The following is a 25,579-nucleotide window of genomic DNA, read 5'->3' on the forward strand; positions in this document are numbered from 1 at the left end:
GTATAAAAACCGTAATGCAAACACAGCCCGTTTCAATGATATATTATAAGGAGGAGTGATAAAGTAAGCGTCATCAAGCCGTGCTTCATCAAGTTCATTCGGCTAGATAAGACCCAATGGGGGGGGGTATGAAGCAGTCGGCGGATAATCGCCCTCTCTGATCGCCTATTAACCATCAGCCACGATCTCCTGGATAACTTAACTTTTTTTCAATATCATACTTCCTTCAAGATTAATATTTTCTTTTCCCGGCACCCCTGCGACTCCCTGTTGGCCCGGACCCAGCCCTATTCCGGACTAAAATCGATTTTTCATTTTTTACGTTTAAGCGGATATAATCGCTTTGTTGGCCTGTGTTCAGGAACTTGAAGAAAACCTAATACGTCCAGGCAAATAATCGTACTAACAGCAGACAAAGAAAAAGATTGTCAGCCATTTATAGAAATAGGGTAAATAGTGCAACTAGAAACAAAAAAAAATCGGAACTTACTCATTACTACATTTTAGCTAGATACTGCTGCGCAATTAACACATATTTTATCCAAAAAAAGGTTTCGTGCAATGTTTGAAAGTTTTCAAATAATTTAATTTTTTACAAACAAACTTGACTAGAGTTGGACGATCCATATAATGATATTAATTAGAGGAAGGAGAATAGCCTCCGTGGACCTCCTAATAAACAAGATTAAAAAAACAGTTAAAAGGGATCGATTCAGTTGAAAAGAAGATCGTGTTGGCATGGGTTCCCCCCACATAGGGATAGCCGGGAACGAAGCATAGGTCATACAAGAATAACGCACGGCCACCTTCTGGCCGGAAAGCGACCGCGTAAGTGCCCGTTATGCAAGTATAGAATAACGGTCGAGCACCTTATCAACTGTAAAAGGCATGATGTATATAGACAATATTTTGGCATATAATCGGACCTGTGCGTAGTTTAGGGGCGCGGCAGTGGGCACAGATCGCTGTTCGGGTACCTCAGGGCTATAGGGATTTTTTTCTGTGTGTTTCTGTTTGACTTTATGTTAATTTATTGGAACAAATGTAAATTAGTAGCATGAAAGGAAGGGGTGGTTTAACCCCGCCCCGAGGAATATCGAGTACTCTGGGGTGAGTGTGTGACGTCTGGAGAGTAAAAGTAATTTATTAGCGTGAAAGAAAGGGGTTGCTTGTAACCCCGCCCCGAGGAATATCGAGTAGTCTGGGGTGAGTGTATGACGTTGGGAGAGTAAAAGTAATTTATTAGCTTGAAAGGAAGGGGTTGCTTATAACCCCGCCCCGAGGAGTATCGAGTAATAAATGTATTGTATGTTTTGTTTCTATTTGTATTGGACAACCTGAGGTACAAACAAGAGACTAGCATTATTGGATATCAACGTAGTATTTATTTGAAATCAGAGAGTCAGTAACAAGATCTAGACGCTCAAATGGCTGCAGTTTAAAACAAAATACGCGCGAAAGAAGAGAAAAAGAAGTGTGACCTCAGCTGTTTGTCGCCCATAAACTTTAGTATTATTAGAAAAAGGAAAGTAAAGTAGAATGAGCAAGCTAATTGTTTTATTACTAGGCATTAGTTCCAATGTGTACTTTATGGCTTCCAGAAAGCTAAACCCTCAGATGTATAGAGCACATACGTGGTGATCTTATATGAAACGTGGTACCGTCAGCAATATACATAACCGCAGCTCCCATTCTCCTGGGTATTTGTACCCGTCTATGCACAGAACCGTAGCTGAACGTCCTATTTGCAGGCAAAATTTGACACAATCAGGCATATTGATCGCATTCCCTTATTGGAAATTCAAATTCTTGAAGTCGAATAAAACATCCTACATCATACGGGCATTTTGATAATTACGTTAACGTTGTTTTTTCTTTTTAACTACATGAATTTACTTTAGAGCGTTGTATCAAAAGATTTTCTATTTGTAATTTAAATATATTTTAATCACAAATTATGCGCTTTTCTTTGTTTCAGTTGTGCCCCCCCTAAAGAATGTTGCACTTTGGGATGTTGCTATCTCCACTCACCCCCCTCCCCACACCTATTGTCACTTATCTTTTGGAACCATTGGTACCTCTGGTAAGTTTTTAAACAATTTTAGTAATTTTTTATATTTTTGGTAACATATTTTTAAAAAATTGGGTACAAGAAACTTTTTTTACGAGGGTATTTTAACTGCGAGGTTATTTGAACCCTCGGGGTGCCGGTGTTTTTTTAAAAAAGCCCATTTATAAGTACGATAGATTCGATGGCAGGGCCGCTGGATTCGAACCAGGGACCTTTACCTTACAGTGATGAACCCCGTTTCAACGCCTAAACCGTTGCGGCCACCGACACCCCTATACTAAAACCTTTAAAAACAAACATAACTTGTGTTTTAACTCAACCTTCTTTTATTTTAACATGCACCGGAAAATTTTTGGCTGAACTACACGTAAAAACCCAAGTTACAATTTTGGTTAAGACCCATCTGAACAGCTATAATATGTATCGTCTTGAACACATGCTGCCAATGACAAACTGTTGAATTGAAATCTACATTGGAAATTGATCAGCCTAATTGCCCGCCCTAAGGCTATTAACACAAATTTAGATAACCAGAGAGCTTAATTAATAATAGTTTGTCAACTACAGTTGTGCCAGAACGCGTCTACTCGTATAATAAATTCGTATTCGATCATGAATTTCATTCGTGCATGAAAAGTTATTTAAACAAACTTTTATGTATCTATGTCATTTATTAGTGTTGATTACTTGGAGCAGGTAAAATCTCTGTACAAACATTTTTACCGTATTTTATGCATTGTTTTTTGCAACAACTTACTGTTGAGTAGTAAGATATTTCTATGCCCATTTTGGTGGGTTATTGTGTTCGTTAGATCGTTTTTTCTACTGTTATGTAGAATTGCAAATAGTGTAAATAGTGTAGATAGATTGACGTTTGCATATAGGATTTCACTTTGGCAACGTTAAACTTGAATTGTGGAAAAAGTTGAAAAAAATCAAACCTATAACATATTAATATATTCTTACTGAATAACATATAACTTGTTATAAGTACGGTTTAGTAGGAACGGTGGAAAGAAATCAGTCATAAAAAACCTTATTTCTGATATTTTTATAACTGATTTCGCCTTTCCATCCCAAACTAAATTAATTTAACATTTTACTAAAGTCAATAATTTCGTGGTCCGCTTGACCAATTAATACTTTACAATTAATTAAGGTTTTTTGTTGAGATGAAAAAAAGTTAATGGCACGAGAGGGATTCGAACCCACGACCTTCGGCTAGATACGCCGCTGCTCTACCACCTGAGCTATCGTGACCTCGATCCACTCGGACATCAACTCCCCATCTCAACTCATAAGGTGGGGTTGAGATGGGGAGTTGTCGTCCGAGTGGATCGAGGTCACGATAGCTCAGGTGGTAGAGCAGCGGCGTATCTAGCCGAAGGTCGTGGGTTCGAATCTCTCTCGTGCCATTAACTTTTTTTCATCTCAACAAAAAACCTTAATTGTAAAGTATTTTACTAAAGATAAATTTAATCAAAAATAAGCCAAAAAATAGTGGATATTTTTATGAACTAAAATTAGAAGTTTGTCATAAAATAATGTATTATTATCAAGGTGTTTAGAATGAAGCGTTCATTAAATTTGGATTTTATAATTAACTAAAATTAGATTGATTATTTGGAGATCTCGAGGTGCGGTCTGGTGTGACGCAGTTGTAGAAAATTTTTTTGTTTATCGTGCCAGCGTTTCGATCTTTATTGAGATCATCTTCAGGGACTGGGAATTATAAACATAGTTTAAATTTTACAAATACATGTTGGATGTGAAAAAATGAATTTTTACAATGCTTTAATATTTTAGATTTAAAAAAAAGAAAGAATTCTAAATCTAATTTATTTCTAGATTCTAATTTTTTAAATCTAAAATATTCTAACATTGTATAAATTTTCTAGCATTGTATAAATTCTTTTTTTTTCACTTCCTACATGTATTTGTAAAATTTAAACAATGTTTATAAATTCCAGGCCCTGAAGATGATCTCAACAATGATAAAAACCTTGGCAAGATAAAGAAAATGTTTTTCTAAAACCTACGTCACACCAGACCGCATCTCACGATCTCCAAATAATCATTGGCTAACGGTCACTAAACACCACACACAAAATTAGAATTTTGTCATAAAATAATGTATATTTATGAAGGTGTTTAGAATGAACGGTACATTAAATTTGGATTGTATAATTACCGTACTATTCTTTCATTCGGATATTTCAAAATAGTTTTCTTTTATCATGTCATGGATTGCGCCAGACACAACATTTATTTTCTCACCCTTGTTTGTCATGACCTTTGCCTCAATAATAATAACATTTACTTGGGAATTTGTGATGTTCAGATAGGTGAATGTATTTTTCTTGATAAGCTGGGCTACTCCTGATAGTCCATCTACGCCATCATTTCTTAATACTTTTTATTCTCTGAAATTGTATGTTCGTTCTGGTATAAACCATGTTTCTGATATTGGAATATATGAATCATTTTGTTATCTATGTAAGCTTCTAAATTACTTTTGTTTGCTACGAGGGATCTTGCATTCCATTGCATAACAGCGATTGTCTCTGTCATTTGTTACCAAAAAGAGGAAGTTTTAGGACATGCTATTCAATAGTGTGTACGATTTCTGAGGTCGCATCCAATACCACCGATTTATCTTTCAATAAATCTTTTAATAATTGAAAATATAAATTCATAGATTTATCTTTGAGTTCAACATCTGCTTGTCTATATGGGTTATGTCGGATTAATCCATCCGAAATATTTTTCAGAGTTGGGATTATAGGGCTGTAAAATTGCTTTTGAGCTTGTTGAGTTTCTATTTCCGGAGAACGTGTACGTTTTTTACTTTCTTTATATACTACTTTTGTTACCCTTTATTAGGGTGAGTGGAGGGATTATTTCTATACTTTTTGTTACCGGATTATTTACTGCCTTTGCGTAAGACTTTTAATTTACGCGGCTTTCAGCATCATTATATGAAATATTGTCTTAGGCCATAAGTATCTTCATAAATTTTTGCTTTTTAAACTCCGGACACTCGTTTTGTGAAAATAATGAATGGGACCCTTGGTAATGTATATAGTTAGGATTTGTTGAACTTGTATCGCATATCATTTTTCTCATGTTCTAGACAACTAGAGAATCGTAGTTTGCCTTTACAGTGTTGTTTGATATGTCCGTATCTCAAGCACATAAACAAATTACTACTTTTTTAACAAAAAGTTCAATCCTGAATCTTACATAACGTATATATACATTATCGGGCAAAATTACACCACTTATTGTAATTAGAACTGTTCCTATTAGAATTAGGATTTTTCAAATGTCGTGTAATCTATTTGATTCTCGCGACAAATGAAATGGCCACGGAGAGCTTTAGTGAAGTATACTTCATTTTGCTTATTACATCTATTAGGTTTCGTGATCCGATTGACCAAATAAATTCTCTTCAATTAATTACTCTTTAATTAAGGTTTTGGTTGAGATAAAAAAGTCAATGTCACGAGCGGGATTGGAACCTACGACCTTCGGCTAAATACGCCGTTGCTCTACCACTTGAGCTATCGTGACGCGATCCTCTCGGACAACCAAGACCTTAGAAAGAATAATTAATTGATTGAAAGAAATAACATAGTCAATTGACTACGAAAATTATTATTATTATTTTATTTATTGCTACAATAATTTTGATTATTTGTATCTATGCTAGTAGCAGTACATAGGTCCTCCTTCGCTTTAAGGATTAAAGATGGGTATGAATATATTGTTGTTACATGGTCCTTTTTATTTATAGGTTAGGATAATAGGAAGTATGTGTCAAGGATGGAGTTTTAATGATATAATAAAGTACTTACAATTAATTAAAGTTTTTCGATGAGATAAAAAAAGTCAATGTCACGAGCGGGATTCGAACCCACGATCTTAGGCTAGATACGCCGCTGCTCTACCACTTGAGCTATCGTGACCTCGATCCACTCGGACACTAACTTCCCATCTCAAACCCACCTTTTGAATTTTCCCTCCTTTTTGCCATTTTTCAAATGTCGTGTAATTTATTACATTCTCGGCGACAAATGAAATGGCCTCGGAGAGCTTTAGTGAAGGTATACTTCATTTTAAACTTATTAATTCACTAGTTTCGTGGTCCGCTGGACCAATTAATATCTTACAATTAATTAAGTTTTTAGTTTAGATAAAAAAGTCAATGGCACGAGCGGGATTCGAACCCAAATCGGACCACAAAATATAATGGGTTCATTTTAATGTTATTTATTTTGAATTCGGATTTTATTTTTATTTATTCATTTGAAGTTCACAATCGTTTATTTTATTTGAAGTTCAGTATTTATTTAATTTAATTACATGAAGTTGAAATCATTCATTTATTACATAAAATTATACGTTTTTTTAATCAGAAAAGATTTATTCATTTATAACTATTTATTTGTAATTGTAATTTAATTGTTTCATTGTTTTATTTTTAATGTGTTTTCCGTCAAGGTTTATGCTCGCCTTTACGTAGTCGTATCGAAGTGAGAAAGATGACCGGCATTGATAGAAACGAGATCGGTGGTTTGCCGGTCCAAAATGACCCGCCCCTCTCCACAACCCCAATACATATTTGCATAGCTCTAACAGTGTCTATTTACATTTTAAAAATTACACGCATAGAAAAGTCCCACGGTGATGACAAACTGAACAAATAAGATAAGAGGGCCGCAATATGAAGAAACGCTCGATTTGGTTTACAAAGGGTGAAATGGTTGAAGGGAAAATATATTTTGCCCATTCTCGTTACACAGAACGGCAACAATCATTGCAGTTAAATGTCGCTCTTATTTTGTTTAAAACATTTTGTAGCACCAATTTACTTTAATGTAGGTATTCACAAGAAAACTTTTAATGTAATAATCTATTGGAAATATAATTTTATTTTTGGTGCAGGGAAATTAGTGACTTTTACCGATCAGGTTGAATGTGAATTAAGGATCCTACTTTTTGCATAGTTCTGCTCAGCATAATGGCCATACGTATTCTGTTGTAGATTAGTAAAGATATATAATAATAATAATAATTGAATGTTCATTTTTGAATTAATGGAAAGCTACGTTGATATGACTCTGCCCTGGTTAAAACAATATAAATTAATTTAAAAAATTATAAAATTATCATAAGATTTGTTAATAATTTTATTTTCTTTAAAACCAAAAATAATTCCTTATTTAATACGTCATGAAAAAAGTTAATGATACTTAAAAATAAAAAAATAATAAGTGATAGTAAGTTATTTTATTATTTAAATACAAAACAATAAATAGGCTGAGAGGATCCAAAATCATCTAAACAATTGAAAGCTTTAGCCTGTCGCCGAGAAAAGGGCTTTATGGGCGGAAGATGGAGGCACTTTAAATAAGAACTTTTCTATCCTTAGTGGCCAATAGTCGATAAAAAAGTAAACAGAATTGTAGGGCCAGATTATAAAAATTGTTTACTTGATGTTTTCATATTTGACTACTACTCCAAGGTAGGTTTTGTTTTCTTAATCTACTCAACATCAAAAGTCGTACCGTTTAATGAAGATTTTTTGAAAAATTCAACCGACAGAACTTAAATTTATCTTTCATAACACTTTCACACCAATATGATACGACAAGAACAGCACCACACTTTATGTGAGTATGAAATACTTGGGTCAAAAAATTATATTTGCATCTTAATGATTATTTGGAGATCGTTAGGTGCGGTCTGGTGTGACATAGGTTTTACAAAAACATTTTCTTTATCGTGCCAACGTTTCGATCTTTATTGAGATCATCTTCAGCCCCTGGGATTTGCAAACATTGTTTAAATTTTACAAATGCTTGTAGGATGTGAGAAAAAATGAATTTATTTCTAGTTCTTTAAAACTTTATATAAAAAAATGCTATAATTTTCAAATTTAATATAAAATTTTAATTAGATTTATAAGATTTTAAATTTAAAATATTCTAACATTGCATAAATTCATTTTTAATCTAAAATTTTCTAGCATTGCATAAATTAATTGTTTTCAACATCCTATTGTATTTGTAAAATTTAAACAATGTTTATAAATCCAAGGCGCTGAAGATGATCTCAATAAAGATCGAAACGTTGGCACGATAAACAAAAAATGTTTCTACAACCTACGTCACACAAGATCGCTTCTCACGATCTCCAAATAACCAAAAATGAATATTAGGTTAAAGTGAGTGTTTTACCTGTGTAGTCTGTCGTATGATGAACCTGCAATTTACAGTTAAAAATAAATTACTCGTCTGTGCTGCACCGGAGTAGGGTCACATCTAGGGTCCGTCTTCACTCTCGTTTTTTTTAATTACTGGACCGAAAGAAAATTTTTGAATCGAATAATAGAATAAATATAAAGCATTGTGTATAAACTCCTGTACAAACACAAACGGACTCACTGGTTAAACACAAATTTGATGTATGTGGTGTTTAGTGCCAATCTTTCATAAAGAAAATGTTTTTTCTAAAACCTACGTAACACCGGATCGCATCTCACGATCTCCGAATAATCATTCACTAACGGTCACTAAACACCACATATTTCGATACGAGAAGAACGAAGATGGGCAATCTCAACACGACAGACAAGAATTACACGGAAAACAAACACTTTGAGCCCTGAAGATGATCTCAATAAAGATCGAAACGTTGGCATGTTAAAGAAAATGTTTTTCTAAAACATACATCACACCTAACTGCATCTCACGACCTCCAAATAATCATTAAGTAATGGTCACTGAACACCGCACGTTATACTATAATATTTACTTTTAAATTTGCATTGTTATTGATTAAATGTTTGGAATTATATTTGATAATTGAGTAGAATTTTTGGTTACATTCTACACAAGTAATCATGAAAAATAACTTAACCGTTCAAACATAACGCGTCTAATGAAACTTTAGTAGAAACATGAATGTTAAACGTTTGTGATTTTTTGTTTTCTCTACTCGAATAATTTTTAAAAATGTTTTAAAACAAAAAAATGGTTGGAAAAAGACAAGCAGATGTTTTTATACATTGGTTTATTTTTGTTCATTTTTATATCGCAGCAGTTTTCTATATAATTAACATTGCACCTCAAAGAACGTTTCATCTTTGTAGAAAAAAGTAATGTATAATTCTATCAAAAATCAAATTCATATAAAATATATGGAAGTTATATAAATTCTGCACGACTTGTCAGCCATTTATTTAAAAATTAGTGATTTGCGTTTGGTGAACTTTTTAATAACAATTTTAAGTTATATACAGCTGATATGAACGTTGCCTACTAAAGGTCTCTCGAAGTACACTATTAACCTTTGCAGGGATGGTTACAACCCTTAAAGGTTGACTCACACTGGTGAAATCCCACCACCATTGTTGTTATCTGAACAAGTTGTGACATTATTTTTTACTCGACACTGTTGAAAATTTAAAGGTGCAATTTCTTAGGTCGAATATACGAAACGTAATTCCATTAACCTGCGGGGGGAAAATGGGCCAAGTAATTGCCTAATTCTACTTTTTTTCTCAAAGCCAATTACATTAATTACAGACCCAAGATTAAGGTGTAAACATATTTAGTATAATTTAAAAGCGTTTTTGTGCGGTTTGGCCCGCAATTAATAAACGCTGGCATAAATTCAAAATATTTTCTTTTAAAATGGCTTAACTTCAACGACCTATCAATTAATATCATTAATTTGATTTTCATTTGTAAAGAGTGTGAAGAACTGTGGTGAAGTAATATATCTGAACTAGTAGATTTTTGGTACCAATCTGTAACCACATTTTGATTATTCTTAATCACCAATAAATCTAAGTATGGTAATTTACCATTTAAAAAACTAATTTTGGGTGGTATGAGTTAAAACCAGCATAACATTATCTAACTCATTTGTTCTTATAATTAAGAACAAATCGTCAACGTATTTTTTAATAACCTTTATGTTAAGGCAAACATTTAATGGGATCCAATCTATTAAATCGTTCATTACAATGTCAGCGAATATAGGAGAGAGTCTATTAGGTTCCTGGTCCGATTGACCAAATAAATTCTTTTCAATTAATTAATCTTTAATTAATGTATTGGCTGGGACAAAAAAGTCAGTGTCACGAACGGATTCGACCCACGACCTTCGGCTAAATGCTGCTCTACCACTTGAGCTATCGCGACTTCCATCCACTGGGATACTAACTAATCTCAACCCAACCTTTTGAATTTTTGAAAAATGGCAAACTGGAGGGAAAATTCAAAAGGTGGGGTTGAGAGGGGAAGTTAGTGTCAGAGTGGATTGAAGTCACGATAGCTCAAGTGGTAGAGCAGCGGCGTATTTAGCCGAAGGTCGTAGGTTCGAATCCCGCTTGTGACACTGACTTTTTTGTCTCAACCAAAACCTTAATTAAAGATTTATTAAGTCAACTCCTTTTAACCTTAACTTTAACCTTATCCTTAAGCCAATATTTAATTTTGGAGTCGTTTCTACTTACTCTACTTCCATACAAAATCCTCTCGCATATTTATTTCGAACATGTCAATTTGTCAACCTGAAAAAAAGGTACGCAAATGGCGCGATGTCGGGGATATACGCAGGGTAAGGCAAGGCGCTGTATTCTTGAAATAATGAAGTATATTGTTCTTTCCAGTTGAACGGAAAAGAATATTATTGTCAGTTACACTACACTAGTCGACTTGTTGAGTCTAAAGCTCCAGACAATATTCAAACCTTCAAGAAACTAGATCTAATACAACTCAAAATGAACTCATTAATCAAACTCAAATTGCAAAATTAAAAAGTTATAAAACCCTGTTTAAATCGAACTCCTTTCTATTCACTAGAAATTTTAGACCACTGATCCATTCTTTTATATGATTTATTAAAAAATTCCAAATTATTACTAACTTTTATTACGTTCGTGCCTGCCATTACCTGGATAAACTTCTTTTAGACAGTTAATATACAGCATATAGAAATTCTGTGACCAGTTGTATTATTTTAAGTTTGTTTAAAATGTTATCTAACATAAATATAGTATAATTGTTTTTAACGATTATTCAGAGATCGTGAGATGCGGTCTGGTAGGACGTAGGTTTTAGAAAAACATTTCCTTTATCGTGCCAACGCCATGATGAACTGAATAAAGTTCAAAACGTTGGCACGATAAAGAAAATGTTTTTCTAAAACCTACGTCACACCAGACCGCATCTCATGATCTCCGAATAATCATTGCCTAACGTTCACTAAACACCAAAAATAATTTTTTAAGTGATACCACTGTATTATCTAACTTATTATAATCTAAAGAAGGTCCAAGCAGATGGTTATTAGTTGCTGCGAATCTTAGTAACAGTCAATACGTAAGGTATAAAAAAAATGCCGACTTTAAGAGGAAAGAAAACCTTAGCAACATCAATTTCCTTCGTAGGACAAAAAAGAGGGTATTAGCCCTCATGTTGCACGCCTCATTAAGGCAAAAGCTACCATGGTCTTAAATTGTTTCTTTTTAAGACTGGAAAAACAAACACGTTTGCCTTTTTCATTAGGAAAGCGTATGGTTTTGTTTCCAGAAGTTGAACGTAGAGGACGAAACCTCACGGATGTAATTAACTTAACTTGAAATTAACTTGAAAAAATATAAACTTTTAAAACGTTAACTTTTAAATCAGTTAAAAATATCCACCACAAAATAAAGTTTTTTAAAAAGAAAGAACGGCGTTTAATTTATTCATGGGTTTGGAAATAGACCATTATACATTTACTTTTGCCTAAAACAACTTTCATTGTTTACATAGGCAGAATAATTTTTCACACTAAGAATACATATGATTATATATACATGATTATACACAGACAACAGATGTCCGTGGCCATTTCATTTCTCGTCGAGAATCCAATCCGATTACACGACATTTTAAAAATGGCAAAAAGGAGGGAAAACTCATAAGGTGGGGTTGAGATAGGAAGTTGGTGTCCGAGTGGATCGAGGTCACGATAGCTCAAGTGGTAGAGCAGCGGTGTATCTAGCCGAAGCTCGTGGGTTCGAATTCCGCTCGTGCCATTAACTTTTTTTCATCTCAACTAAAAACCTTAATTAATTGTATTGTTAATATATTATTTTTAGTAATAAAATTGGAATACCAAGAAGATTAGCTTGGCCGCTGCGCTAGGGCGTGACAAAACTTAGCGAAGCGTTCTACATTTTTCAAACGATAAGTTAGCGTTTTAGAATATCGACTTTGAGTGCGTAAAACAGACACACATTGAGCCTGTCAAATGGCTGCACTTAAAAAAAGACTCGTACAAGATAAGAAGAAGAGGAACACATAAAACGCGTATAATGGTCGGAATTAGCCCTTAAAAATCCCACCCAAGGATTTTTATAACAGTTTAACTATCCAGTACTGGCTTAATGGCCTTGGATTTATAAATATTGTTTAAATTATATGAATATGAACTTTTACCGCCCTGAAGATGATCTCAACAAAGATCGAAACGTTGGCTCGATAAAGAAAATATTTTTCTTACCAACATAACATCATGTTGTACCACTAATTTGCTTTGGGAAATGAAGCTACACGTATAAATTTTATTTATATGTTATAATAAATGTTAATTCGAGTAATTGTACTATTGGATAGTTAAACTGTTATAATAATGCATTGGAAGTAAACCGTGGGTAGGAATGACAATTTCGGTTTAGTAATTGTTTGTTATGACGTTGGTACAAATAATGAAAATTGTGTGTATCTATTGGTTTATAGAAATTGGGGATGTTATTACATGAATGAGTGTGTTTAGAAAATGATGTAGAATTTTGATTTAACCTCATTTCTACAATTAATTAAGGTTTTTAGTTGAGATAAAAAAGTCAATGGCACGAGCGAGATTCGAACCCACGATCTTCGGCTTGATACGCTGCTGCTCTACCACCATAGTTCAAGTGGTAGAGCAGCGGCGTATCAAGCCGAAAATCGTGGGTTCGAATCCCGCTCGTGCCATTGACTTTTTTATCTCAACTAAAAACCTTAATTAATGGTAATATATTAAATGGTCAAGCGGACCACGAAATTAGTGAACTTATTTCTACTATTTTTACTTCATTGTGGACTTGAACGTAGGTATTTATATTTTCAAGATAATATTTGGATTGGTAGAAGATTTTAAATTTGTTATATTTTTGTGTTCATCGTCTTCTACCGTCCAGCTTTAACAGATCCATTAGATTTCGTGGTCCGACAGACCAAATAACTTATTTTAATTAACTAATCTTTATGTATTGGTTGTGATAAAAAAGTCAGTGTCACAAGCGGGATTCGAACCCACGACCTTGGGCTGAATACGCCGCTGCTCTACCACTTGAGCTATCGTGACAAATAAAATAAAAGTCGTGGGTTCGAATCCCGCTCGTGACACTGACTTTTTATCTCAATCAATGCCTTATATAAAGCTTTAACAAAGTTTGTTTGTCAATGTTTTCCCCTAATGTTTTTGACAAATGTCCAGGATTATTAACAAAAAGCTGATTGGGGTTTAAATTAAAGTACATCTTTTGCGTTTGAGTTGAAGTCGAAATGAAAAAAGGAAGATCAAGGTTAATTGCGGCTTAATTTAAATTTAAATTAAAAGGGAATTTAAAGGAAAAAAGAACTGGTTGTGAAATGATATTAACTGCCTTTGAAAAAAACTAACAATTCGTTAAAAATAAAAAAATTAAATTAAATCCTTGCCAATAACACAAATTGGAAAAAACTTTATAAAAATATCATCTTTTAAAATGAAATCGAGCTAGCTCTATTGTGTCTATTCTAATTTTACAATAAAAATAATAAAATAAACTGACCAGTCTATACATAAACGCAAAAAAATATGTAATAATAATAAACCATTTTTGGGAAGGCAAATATTGAAAGCTTTTCTTTTTTGCTTCCTCCGATTCTTCTTTTTTTCCATTTCCTCCCTTCCTTCTTTAGTTACGCCGCCTACCGGTTCGCGGGTATTTTCGAATTTTATCGTCATAGACTATAAAATCTTTCAACCTAATTTGTTTAGGCTCAAAATTGCTAGAAATGAGAAGAGATTTGCATTTAGCCCTACCATTAGTGATTAGGTAAATTATTTTTAAATTTATACTTTAATAAATAGTAATAGTAAAATGAATAAATTGTGGTAGTCAAAGTACCTAAATCTGAGTGCGATATGGTAGAACTTGTTCAAAGTAAATCCCTGATTAACAAAATGTGACAGAAATAAACAGCTCCAAACATAAAGCATATATTAAATACAAAGCAAACATTCATATACATATATGAAATGTTATTAGCCACAATAAAGTTGTCCTTTTAGGCAATTATAATATAAATCTTATAGAGCAGAGGCGGAATTTGCATATTCAGAATGACCACGGTCTTTTCAGGAAATAAAATTAGCCGGTGCGACGATACTAACAGGGGCTCACGTAGTACAGATTCGTGTCATAAATCTTGACTTGTTTTGAGTGTCGACGCGCGAGAAAGGGCACTGGAAAAGAGCAGGGTTTGTCAGATGAGCCGCGCAACCCAAACCAGCCCTGGTAACGAGAAAAGCTTTTACAACCTTGGTTATTTTGCCTAATAAATCTAAAGGACAACTGGTTCTGAATTGAAATACATACGCCCTTCTTGCTTTATATTCCTCCTTGTACTTTAAAGTTCAATTTTGAAAAATATATTACTATAAGATTTTAGTACAAACTGTGTTATGATTTATTTGTCATAAATCCTTTTTTGGTTTAGGCAAAGAAATATCCAACAAGAAAAATAAAAATGCAATAATAATAATAACGTGGGAAGTTTATCGGCCGACAAACGGCTGAGGTCATCGTCTGCCCTATGGGTGTTTTCCTTCATTTTCTCTTCTTTCGCGCGTATTTTGTTTTAAACTACAGCCATTTGAGCGTCTCGATCTGGTTACTGACTCTCTGATTTCAGATATATAGTACGTTGATATCCTAGAATGCTAGACTCTCGTCAGCAACCTGTTACCCTGACTGTTACCTCAGGTTGTCAAATACAGAATAGGAACAAAACGTACAATACATATAAATATACATCACCACAAACATAGATGTCTGGGCACATTCACTCCCCCAGAGTACTCGATATTCCTCGGGGCGGGGATATAAGCAACCCCTTTCTTTCACGCTAATAAATTACTTTTACTCTCCAGACGTCACACACTCACCCCAGAGTCCTCTATATTCCTCGGGTGGGGTAAATCACCCCTTCCTTTCATGGCAATGAATTACATTCATTCTAATAAATTAACATAAAATCAAACACATAAGAAACTATATACATTTAAAAATCCGTATAGCCCTGAGGTACCGGAACAGCGATTTGTGCCCTTTGCCGTGCCCTATTTATGCCAAAATATTGTCTATATAGATCAAGCCTTCTACGCTTGAAAAGGTGCTCGACCGTTATTCTATCCTTGAATAACGGGCACCTACGCGGTCGCTTTCCGGCCAGAAGTTGCCCATACGTTATTCTTGTATGACCTATGCGTAGTCTAGGTATATGGCAAACCTTTTCGAACCGTTCTCCGTGGACAAGGGACCGACTTCTTTCTTAACCTGCCACAGTGTAGCAGGGTTATTTCTATTTCTACGAGCCCAGCGGTTTTCCCATTCTCTTTTTACAGAATTTGAAATAGTTTTAGATCCTGGGCGTATAGGTTGGGAAGCGTCGTGGGACCTTCCAGTGGCTGAAACTTATGCTTTTAAAATAACAAAATGAGCTTTTTCATTAACAGTATTTTAAAGTTAACTCTTACGCTAAATCGAACTCTTCCCTTACGGAAGTTCCTCAAATTAAAACGTAAAGCTAGATAAGGTTTTGTATACATAATTAACTTTATTGAGTTATTTCAATAATAATATTGCAAAATTCTCCTTCCAGATGATGTCTTTCCATGGTTAAAGAGAATGACTGGATTAAAATGGAGAAAAGACGAGAAAATATGTTTGTCTATAAAATACGTAATCTCCATGTAAACTATTCTTAAGAAAATCCTTATTTTAAAATAATTATTAACATTTGTTTGTTTTTGATTAGTATTTTCTATTTTGTTTTATCCAACTAACAAAAATATATCGATTGATTTAATTAAAATTAATAGAATAAGAATAAATTACAAATATCCCTATTCATTTGAGCAGTATATTTTAAAATAAATGATTTAAACCGGTTCAGAATTAAGTTTAGATTTATAGTGACGTTAGTTCTAAGTTTAATTTACTAAGTTTTATTACATTAGGGAATAAAGTTGTAAACCCAAAAAACTTTTTCACTTTGTTCTGGGGAAAAGGATGGCTGCAGCTGTATAAATAGGTTACCTTTTATATGCATTAAATATATTTGCCCTTATAGCTTTATATATTTTAACTTGAAAATCAGGATTCTAGTTAGTTTGGTTTAATGGACAAAAAGGAACTGGGACAACTTTCCTAGGTATTGGATTTTGTAAGGACATCTTGAAATCTAAACATTTACGTGTATTCATTAAATTCACTAATTTCGTGGTCCGATTGACCAATTAATGTACTACAATTAATTAAGGTTTTTAGTTGAGATAAAAAAGTCGATGGCACGAACGGGATTCGAACCAACGATCTTCGGCAAGATACGCCGGCAAGGTACACTGCTCTACCACTTGAGCTATCGTGACCTCGATCCACTCGGACACCAACTTCCTATCTCAACCCCACCTTTTGAATTTTCCCACTTTTTGCCATTTTTCAAATGTCGTGTAATCTATTTGATTCTCGGCGACAAATGAAATAGCCACGGAGAGCTTTAGTGAAGTATACTTCATTTTTGTTATTACATCTCTTCAATCATTCATTTGTCGTCGAGAATCCAACCCGATTACAGAACATTTGAAAAATGGCAAAAAGGAGGGAAAATTCAAAAGGAGTGGTTAAGATGGGAAGTTGGTGTCCGAGTGGATCGAGGTCACGATAGCTCAAGTGGTAGAGCAGCTGCGTATCAAGCCGAACATCGTGGGTTCGAATCCCGCTCGTGCCATTGACTTTTTTATCTCAACTAAAAACCTTAATTAATTGATTTACGTGTATGTTTGTTATATTTCAATATCAGTGTGTAATGTTTGTTATCACAGCTACATTTAAGGAAGGGATCAGCTAAATATCATTTTAACTTAAAACTTAATTTTAATTATTACTAATTGCATACATGTTGCTTTCAGAACCGAAAATCGTTAAAACATAATTTACTCCTAATTGAATTTAATATTGGTACACTTTACTGACACGATTGGATTCATATTTTTGTTGGTGTGTTTTTGAAATTTAGTATTTTGATTGTTTGTAGGTGCGTCGTCGCGTTGGCGGTGGTGTGCGGATGTGGCTGTGGCCTCTGGAAAAAGAAGGCACGTCCTCAGAGGGAGCCCTCAGAACCACCGACCCCTGAATCTTGCTTCTATCCTCCTAACTACAGCAGGTGCTCTTCATTCCACCAGCCCCCACCTTACGCCGAGGTAACGCTTTTGCCTTATGAAACAAATAATTTTGATTTTCTTTAAATTTTTTTTCCAGGTGACATCGAAACCCGACCTGTACCCTCTTGTGATAAGCTACACGGAAAACGGGAAGACAGGTAGCAGTTACCTCATGGTCCAATATTTTAGGAATTACATCATGCGACCTGTCGGTAAGCATGTTTTGTTAATTTTAAAACAACGTAAAAGTATTTCGTGGTCCGACTGACCAAATAACTTCTCTCAATTGATTAACCTTTATGTAAGGTACTGGTTGACATTGTCACGAGCGGGATTCGAACCCACGACCTTCGGCTAAATACGCCGCTGCTCTACCACTTGAGCTATCGTGACCTCGATCCACTCGGACACCAACCTCCCATCTCAACCCCACCTTTCATATTTTTCACTCTTTTTGGCCATTTTTCAAATGTCGTGTAATCTATTCGATTCACGGCGGCATATGAAATGGCCTCAGAGAGCTTTCGGGAATATGTATTACATTTTACTTACTCAATCCATTAGATTTTTGGTCCGATTGACCAAATAACTTCTTTCATTAATTAATCTTTATGTAAGGTATTGGTTGAGATAAAAGAGCCAGTGTCGCGAGCGGGATTCGAACCCACGACCTGACAATGTAAAACGTAGAATAAACTCGTTGTTTATAAATTATCTATCAATCCATGCTTCGACAATGGTAACGCCACAACCATCGTGGGATTTACCAAGCATTCGAGAGCCATAACGCAATTCCCTAACTAATGTTTTCTTTCATGGTTTGCATGTTAATCTTCGAGTGAATGAACACTTTGAACTAATCAGCATCATTTTATTGGGTACGTTTATTATCGCTGGATTCATCAAGTCTCGGTCATTTCAACAAGCTCGTACTATGGTAGTAAAACTCAATCGTGTTTTCTTCAAAACTTATGACCTGAGATGACCCAGAAGATATGGTTTACAACAAAAAGTAACAGTGAAACTTGGCGATCCACGAAAGCAAAGGGACATTTTTATAGGTTATGCCATCTTCAGGTTACGTTAGAAACCTTCTCCAGTATCGATGAGATAAATATTTGGTTAATCTGGGTTGCATATATGCGTAATAATCTTTAAAGCTGCTAAAATAAAACAATTAGGTAATTATTTTATTTTGAACCTTTAAATCAGAACAAGTCTTATTTCTTATAATAAGATATATATAATATTTATAATATAACAATAGGTTCACTAGATTTCGTGGCCCGATTGACCAAATTATATCTTTCAATTAATTAATTTTTATGTAAGGATTTGGTAGAGATAAAAAAGTCAGAGTGACTCAATCTGTGGAATTTAATAAGTTAATGAAATATATCTTCACTTAAGCTCTCCGTGGCCATTTCATTTATCGCCGAGAATCAAATAGATTACACGACATTTGAAAAATGGCAAAAAAGAGGGAAAATTCGAAAGGATGAGTTGGGATGGAGAGTTGGAGTCCGTGTGGATCGAGTTCACGATAGGTCAAGTGGTAGAGTAGCGGCTTATTTAGCCGAAGGTCTTGGGTTCGAATCCAGCTCGTGACACTGACTTTTTTATCTCAACCAAAAGATTAATTAATTGAAAAGTATTTACTTTTCAGTAGGACCACGAAACCTAATACATTCGTAATAATTTTTAAAGCAGCTAAAATAAAATAATTAGGTAATCATATTTAGACCCGTTAAATCGGAATAAGTCTTATTTATATATAGATTCCCAGATTTATAATATAATAATAGCATTGTCTAAGGTATGTTTATTGTATATAATGTAAAATTTCGTAATTATTTTTGTGTCGATAGCTATTTTTACGTGAATTCTTATATATATATATATACAGGGTGAATTGCTACTCGTGCTACAAACTTCTCCAGTAGATTCTTCACCCTAAAATGAACAAAAAAGTTCATATTGTCCATGGTCCGATTCTCAACCATTTCAGAGTAATTTCGCTTTTTATCGATTTTGAAAGATATCACGTCCTGGCGTCGGAAAATCGTGATATCTTTTAATCTAAACATTTCTCTGAAAATCTAATAGCACCGTTGAAATTCCCGTTAATTTTTCAATAAGAAGATGACGGTGGCAAAATGTTTGGGCTAATTTTTTGTGTTTTATTTCAGCCAGAACTACAAAAAGAGTGGAAAATTGTGTAAATCGGAAAGTGTATAAAGTAATCCAGAGTTTCTAATTTTAGTCTCAGAAGGCAGCAAATTTGAGGAAAACTACCTGATTTAATAACGCTTCCAACGCACTCGTCATTTTCTTATTTAGTGGTTGTGAGACCAAGATGTTGATGACAAAAAGAGAAAAAATGGTGGTTCAAGGATTGCTAATGTTTGAGAGTGACTTGCTACTCGTGCTACAAACTTCACCAGTAGATTCTTGACCCTAAAATGAACAAAAAAGTTCATATTGACCATGGTCCGATTCTCAACCATTTCAGAGTAATTTCGCTTTTTATCGATTTTGAAAGATATCACGTCCTGGCGTCGGAAAATCGTGATATCTTTTAATCTAAACATTTCTCTTAAAATCTATAAGCACCGTTGAAATCCCCGTTAATTTTTCAATAAGAAGATGAAGGTGGCAAAACGTTTGGGTCTTTCTTCCTTGACCTTCTAGCTGTTTGTAAACTTCTTAAGCATTACATACTAAATGGGCATTAAATTAAATTAAAAAATTTCAATGGAATTATGATTTTGATTCTCTCTAAAAATTAACGGGGATTTCAACGGTGCTTATAGATTTTAAGAGAAATGTTTAGATTAAAAGATATCACGATTTTCCGACGCCAGGACGTGATATCTTTCAAAATCGATAAAAAGCGAAATTACTCTGAAATGGTTGAGAATCGGACCATGGACAATATGAACTTTTTTGTTCATTTTAGGGTGAAGAATCTACTGGAGAAGTTTGTAGCACGAGTAGCAATTCACCCTGTATATATATATATATTTTATCTAATGATCTAACACGAATTGTAACTGTTCAAGGTACTCTATCCGCCACAAGCACTGCAGATTCACTGAGCTCAAGCTTATTTTGTAGCGCCACAAACGAGGTGAGACTCTCGATAAGTATTAGAATTTAAGCTTAGCTTATTCTCCCCCCCTCCCTTAAGCCGTTTTCACTCCCGCCACGTAATACGCATCCCCGTTTTGCATTTGCACAGCACCTCTTTCGAGTGTACTGATTGAATGTTCAGAAACACGTTTACGGCCAGATTTAAGAGGATAGTAAACTTTATGAAGACCGGGTCCGGGAAGGGCAGTAAATCCTGGGATTTAAGTGGGGTGAAAGAGAAAAGGGTGAAATAAATATATATGAAAAATTGTTTCCCAGCTGGCAAGTTTGAAAACTTAAAGACCAATTAGAACACCATCCAAACTCACTAAACCCAAAAATTCGCCGGCTTAAATAATTAAGAGGATTAAAAATTACAATTAACATAAAAATTTTAGTGTACTGTTTAATTTTGTCCAATTTAAAACTAGATAAAACATTATAATTTTGAAATATTTTATCATTAAAATTGTATGAAAAAATTGCGACTTTTTCGTCCTGGTATTGTTCTAGGCGAACAGCTTAATTCCTCCGCCATATTCAAGTGCCCCTGGAAGCATGGAGCAGATCAACGAGCAGTCTTCTCCGACCAACGAGGTAGGCTGTTATCATACTAAAGTCAAACCATAACGTCTCTCAATTCAAAAAATGGAGATGTACGTTGTACGAGAAAAAATACTTTTAGCTGATTATTATCCGAGGCGCGTCTTTCTTAAATCTACTTCCGCAACTGTCAGACTTACGAGAGTATCTCGCACAAATCCCCTAGGAATTCGAACTGAACTGCTACTCAAAACACCGAAGCATCCTGTCCTGGATTTGACCAGCCGGTTTCTCGCTGCAGAGTTTCGCTCACGTCCGCATGTCTTGTCAAAACACGTCCACGCCAGTTCAATTTACAGCTTGCTCAGCCTGATAATATTAAATCTCTTTCCATCCTGGATAATGAAGATATGCTTTTCTTTTTTTCAGGAGACGACGCCATGCATAGTGAGCACGGAGAGCGAGCGGAGGCAGGCGCGCCCATCTCTCTGTGGCCTTTCAAACGTTAGTTCTCTATCAATTGCCCCGCTAGACTCCCCTCCACAAGCAACAACACCTACATTAAGCAAAAACCCCTCTCAACAGGTACACCATCATTTTAATTGTCACTAAGGCACCGAAGGTAAAATTTATACAAAAAAATCCGTTCTGGCCATTGGACAAATTGAACACCGAGTGAGCAAAAACGAAACTCTTATCAAATACGTGGTGTTTAGTGACCGCCAATGATTATTTGGAGATCGTGAGGTGCGGTCTGGTGTGACGTAGGTTTTAGAAAAACATTTTCTTTATCATGCCAACGTTTCGATCTTTATTGAGATCATCTTCAGGGCCTGGGATTTATAAACATTGTTTAAATTTTACAAATACATGTAGGATGTGAAAAAAAATGAATTTATACAATGATGGAAAATTTTAGATTAAAAACAAAAAATGAATTTATACACTGCTAGAAAATTTTGGACAATTTACACATGAAATAGAAAACTACAAAACAATTCCATTTTTAGATACACTCGTAACAAAACAACCAGATGTCACATTAATCACAGATTGGTATCGAAAACCAAGAAGCACAGATCGCTACCTCAACTTTACAAACACAAATCTTCACGGCCAGGGGGTTTATTCACAGAATTATTACCCTAAGCCATGAATCATTTCACCACAAGAACATAAAGATATACAAATAGATCCTGCATAAAAATCATACCCTAAATACACAATCAACAGAATAATTATTATTAATGAGGTTTTTAGTCGAGATAAAAAAAGTCAATGGCACGAGCGGTATTCGAACTCACGATCTTCGGCTAGATACGCCGCTGCTCTACCACTTGAGTTAACGTGAGCTCAATCCGCTGGGACACTAACTTCCCATCTCAACCCCACCTTTAGAATCCAATCCGATTACGCGACATTTGAAAAATGGCAAAAAGTAGGGAAAATTCAAAAGAATCCAATCCGATTTCGCAACATTTGAAAAATGGCAAAAAGGAGGGAAAATTCAAAAGGAGGGGTTGAGATGGGAAGTTAGTGTCCGAGTGATCGAGGCCACGATAGCTCAAGTGGTAGAGCAGCGGCGATCTAGCCGAAGATCGTGGGTTCGAATCCCGCTCGTGCCATTCACTTTTTGTCTCAACTAAAAACCTTAATTAATTATTGTGACGTAGGTTTTAGAAAAACATTTTCTTTATCGTACCAACGATCATCTGTCGCCCTCTCAACACGACAGACGAGAATGACACATCTACACGGAAAACAAACACTTTGAGCCCTTGAAGATGAACTCAATAAAGATCGAAACATTGGCAAGATAAAGGAAATATTTTTCTAAAGCCTACGTCACACAAGACCTCATCTCACGATCTCCAAATAAAATCATTGGCTAATGGTCACTAAACACCACACATTTAATTTTTATTAACATAGTTTATTTTCTTGAGAGGACATATTTTGATCCTGTTTGGTTGGGTTTGAATAAACCTTTGTTTTCTGTTGAAATTATTTTACGTTAATCTCACTTAATTCATAATTAAAAACTCATTTTATTTTATTGTTCAGCGGTGACGTAGTCTTGACGGCTACATTTCAAGAACGCCCCGAAAAGGTCGGTCGATCGGGTAAGCGATCGTCACACTGTAAAGAATCACAAGGCCCAAATTCGCTTAAGAAGTAGGAACCTGGGAATTTTATGAATATCCAACATGTTTGAGCTTAATTCAAATTTTCAAAGTCAAATCCAATGGGTGTACACGAAAATCAACAATCTGTGCCTACCCTTTAATCTTGCCACTGAGTAAAGCAAACTAGAAGTCGTCCTTGTAGAACCTTTTATACAATACTTCTGCTATTTATTTGAATATTTCAACTGGACTAACACAATTTCAGAACTGAAGTTCGGTTTTTATTCCAGGGGAGCAGCAGTTCCAGGAACAAGTACAGAGGGCGAGGTTGGCTCAGCAGATCGGCGCCGACGACGCCTTCCTCCAGGCTGACACCCTCGTTTCCGACAGGAGAAAGCAGTCCGCTCCTTGCCGCAGACAACGACACGATGTTCTGATCCGGATAAGGCTTCGTAGAGAATTTTACAGGAGGCTGATCAACAGATCTGATCTGTTCAATCTCGGTTCTTCGAGACGCCAAATTGTTGTATTAGAAAAAACGGCCTAGAATCGTGACGATCAGCTTTTGACGCCAAATTTCTAAAACCAACTCTCGTACCACTTGCAACATAAATTCTATAGGACACTATGAATTAAGAGAGCTAGAGAGCTATAGAGAGCGAGAGAGAGAGAGAATGAGAGAGAGCGAGAGAGAGAGAGAGTTCGAAAAGGATTATTGTTAGTATAAAATTGTAAAAAAATATAATATAACATTTAATATATTTAACAATAATATAATTGTAATCAAAATGATTGTAAGCATGAATATTTATTATCACATTTTTATTGAAATTGAAATGCCATATTTGTATTTAAACATTACAAAAACAGCCTATAGAAGAAAAAAGTAACTATTTTAGAAACTCAAGTATACCAAAATGGAATTAATTTGTAAATAGCACACTGTTTAATTGCTTCCATCACATAAACACGGTGATTATGAAAATTTGTTAGTCGGTATAGTTTGTTCTGTGCCTTAAAACAAACAAAAAAATCTTTGAAGTGATGTGAGCTATGAAATGGTTTTTCATTGGTGATCTTTACTGCCGATAAGAAACGATGCACAGTTTAATTTGGTGAAGTAAAAAATTGTATTATACTAACTAATAAACTAATAACAAGACGCTTGTTTAATCTAAAAAAAATTCTACAAAACTTGAAAAACAGAATAATTAAAAATCGCTTATTTCAAGCATAAAAGCGATTAGTTTAGTTTTGGACTTAATTAATATTCAATTTTAACAATAAATACAATGTATATTTTTATTCGTAGTGTCATTTTTTCTCAGAGCTTTAGAACAGAAGGGATTAGATGCGGGACCAGGGGCGCACAGTTATAACGTTATAAAAAATCACAGCAACTCTCTGAATAAATTTCTCAGCGTTTAAAAATTAAGTAGTCTTCCATTACGATTAAACTTGGGTTTATTGCATATTCTAGAATGGTTTTGTATCACATTTCACCCTATAGATAACTCGCAGTGTTTGAAAAAAAAATTAACAGGCGATTAGTTTTTGTGCACAGCATATGCTCAATATAGTACAAATACAATTGAAAATCATGTATTCCCGATGCCATTATTGTTAAAGAGTTGGAAACAAATTTCCATATCTGGAATTTATTTTCCAATCATTATTTGTTGATTTTTTTTATTCTTGTATTCACACGTACAGCCCAATCTCTTTTCTCCATTAAATTACGCCAAAATAAATTAAAATAAATAAAATACTTTATATATTATAAAAAGAAAGGTTTATGCAGCCTGAGCACTTGCTTTTTACTTAACTCAATTTCACTAGTTGTACAGTGGCCCAAAGCTATTTTTCAAGTTATCCAAACGACTGTGTTAAAATTTGATTCGATTACTATTAGAAATACTTTTTTTTAATCTGTGTTAAGGAAAATTAAATTTGACGTTTATTAAACCAATGCAAAATGTGAGTTGTTCTATACACTCAAATTTTTAGCTTGTATTTTGAGTTGACTTTGTAGAAAATTAAAAATTGTTAAATTTACCATGAAAACAACAATGTTGATATTTCGTTTATCTTATTAAGTGTTATAATTAAAGTATATTTACAGAGACAGGCTATTATTGTTTAATAAATCATTATTTATGTATGACACTTAAAA

The 25,579-nt window shown here is 34.5% G+C and overlaps 1 protein-coding gene and 1 pseudogene across 1 annotated transcript; both read left to right on the plus strand.

The window, feature by feature from the left end:
• Positions 1-1,978: 1,978 nt before the first annotated feature.
• LOC106666847 lies at positions 1,979-24,112 on the plus strand (the record flags this gene model as incomplete). Its single annotated transcript, XM_024230389.1, has 7 exons — positions 1,979-2,083; positions 17,479-17,644; positions 17,703-17,817; positions 20,668-20,735; positions 21,251-21,334; positions 21,710-21,865; positions 23,697-24,112. Coding segments are annotated over 7 exons (841 nt in total), but the record flags the coding sequence as incomplete, so codon positions are not given.
• On the plus strand, positions 12,213-12,312 carry LOC112128363 (annotated as a pseudogene).
• Positions 24,113-25,579: the final 1,467 nt, after the last annotated feature.

Source organism: Cimex lectularius, unplaced genomic scaffold (genome assembly GCF_000648675.2).
Source record: "Cimex lectularius strain Harlan isolate CLEC.00 unplaced genomic scaffold, Clec_2.1 scaffold133, whole genome shotgun sequence".
Classification (NCBI taxonomy): domain Eukaryota; kingdom Metazoa; phylum Arthropoda; class Insecta; order Hemiptera; family Cimicidae; genus Cimex; species Cimex lectularius.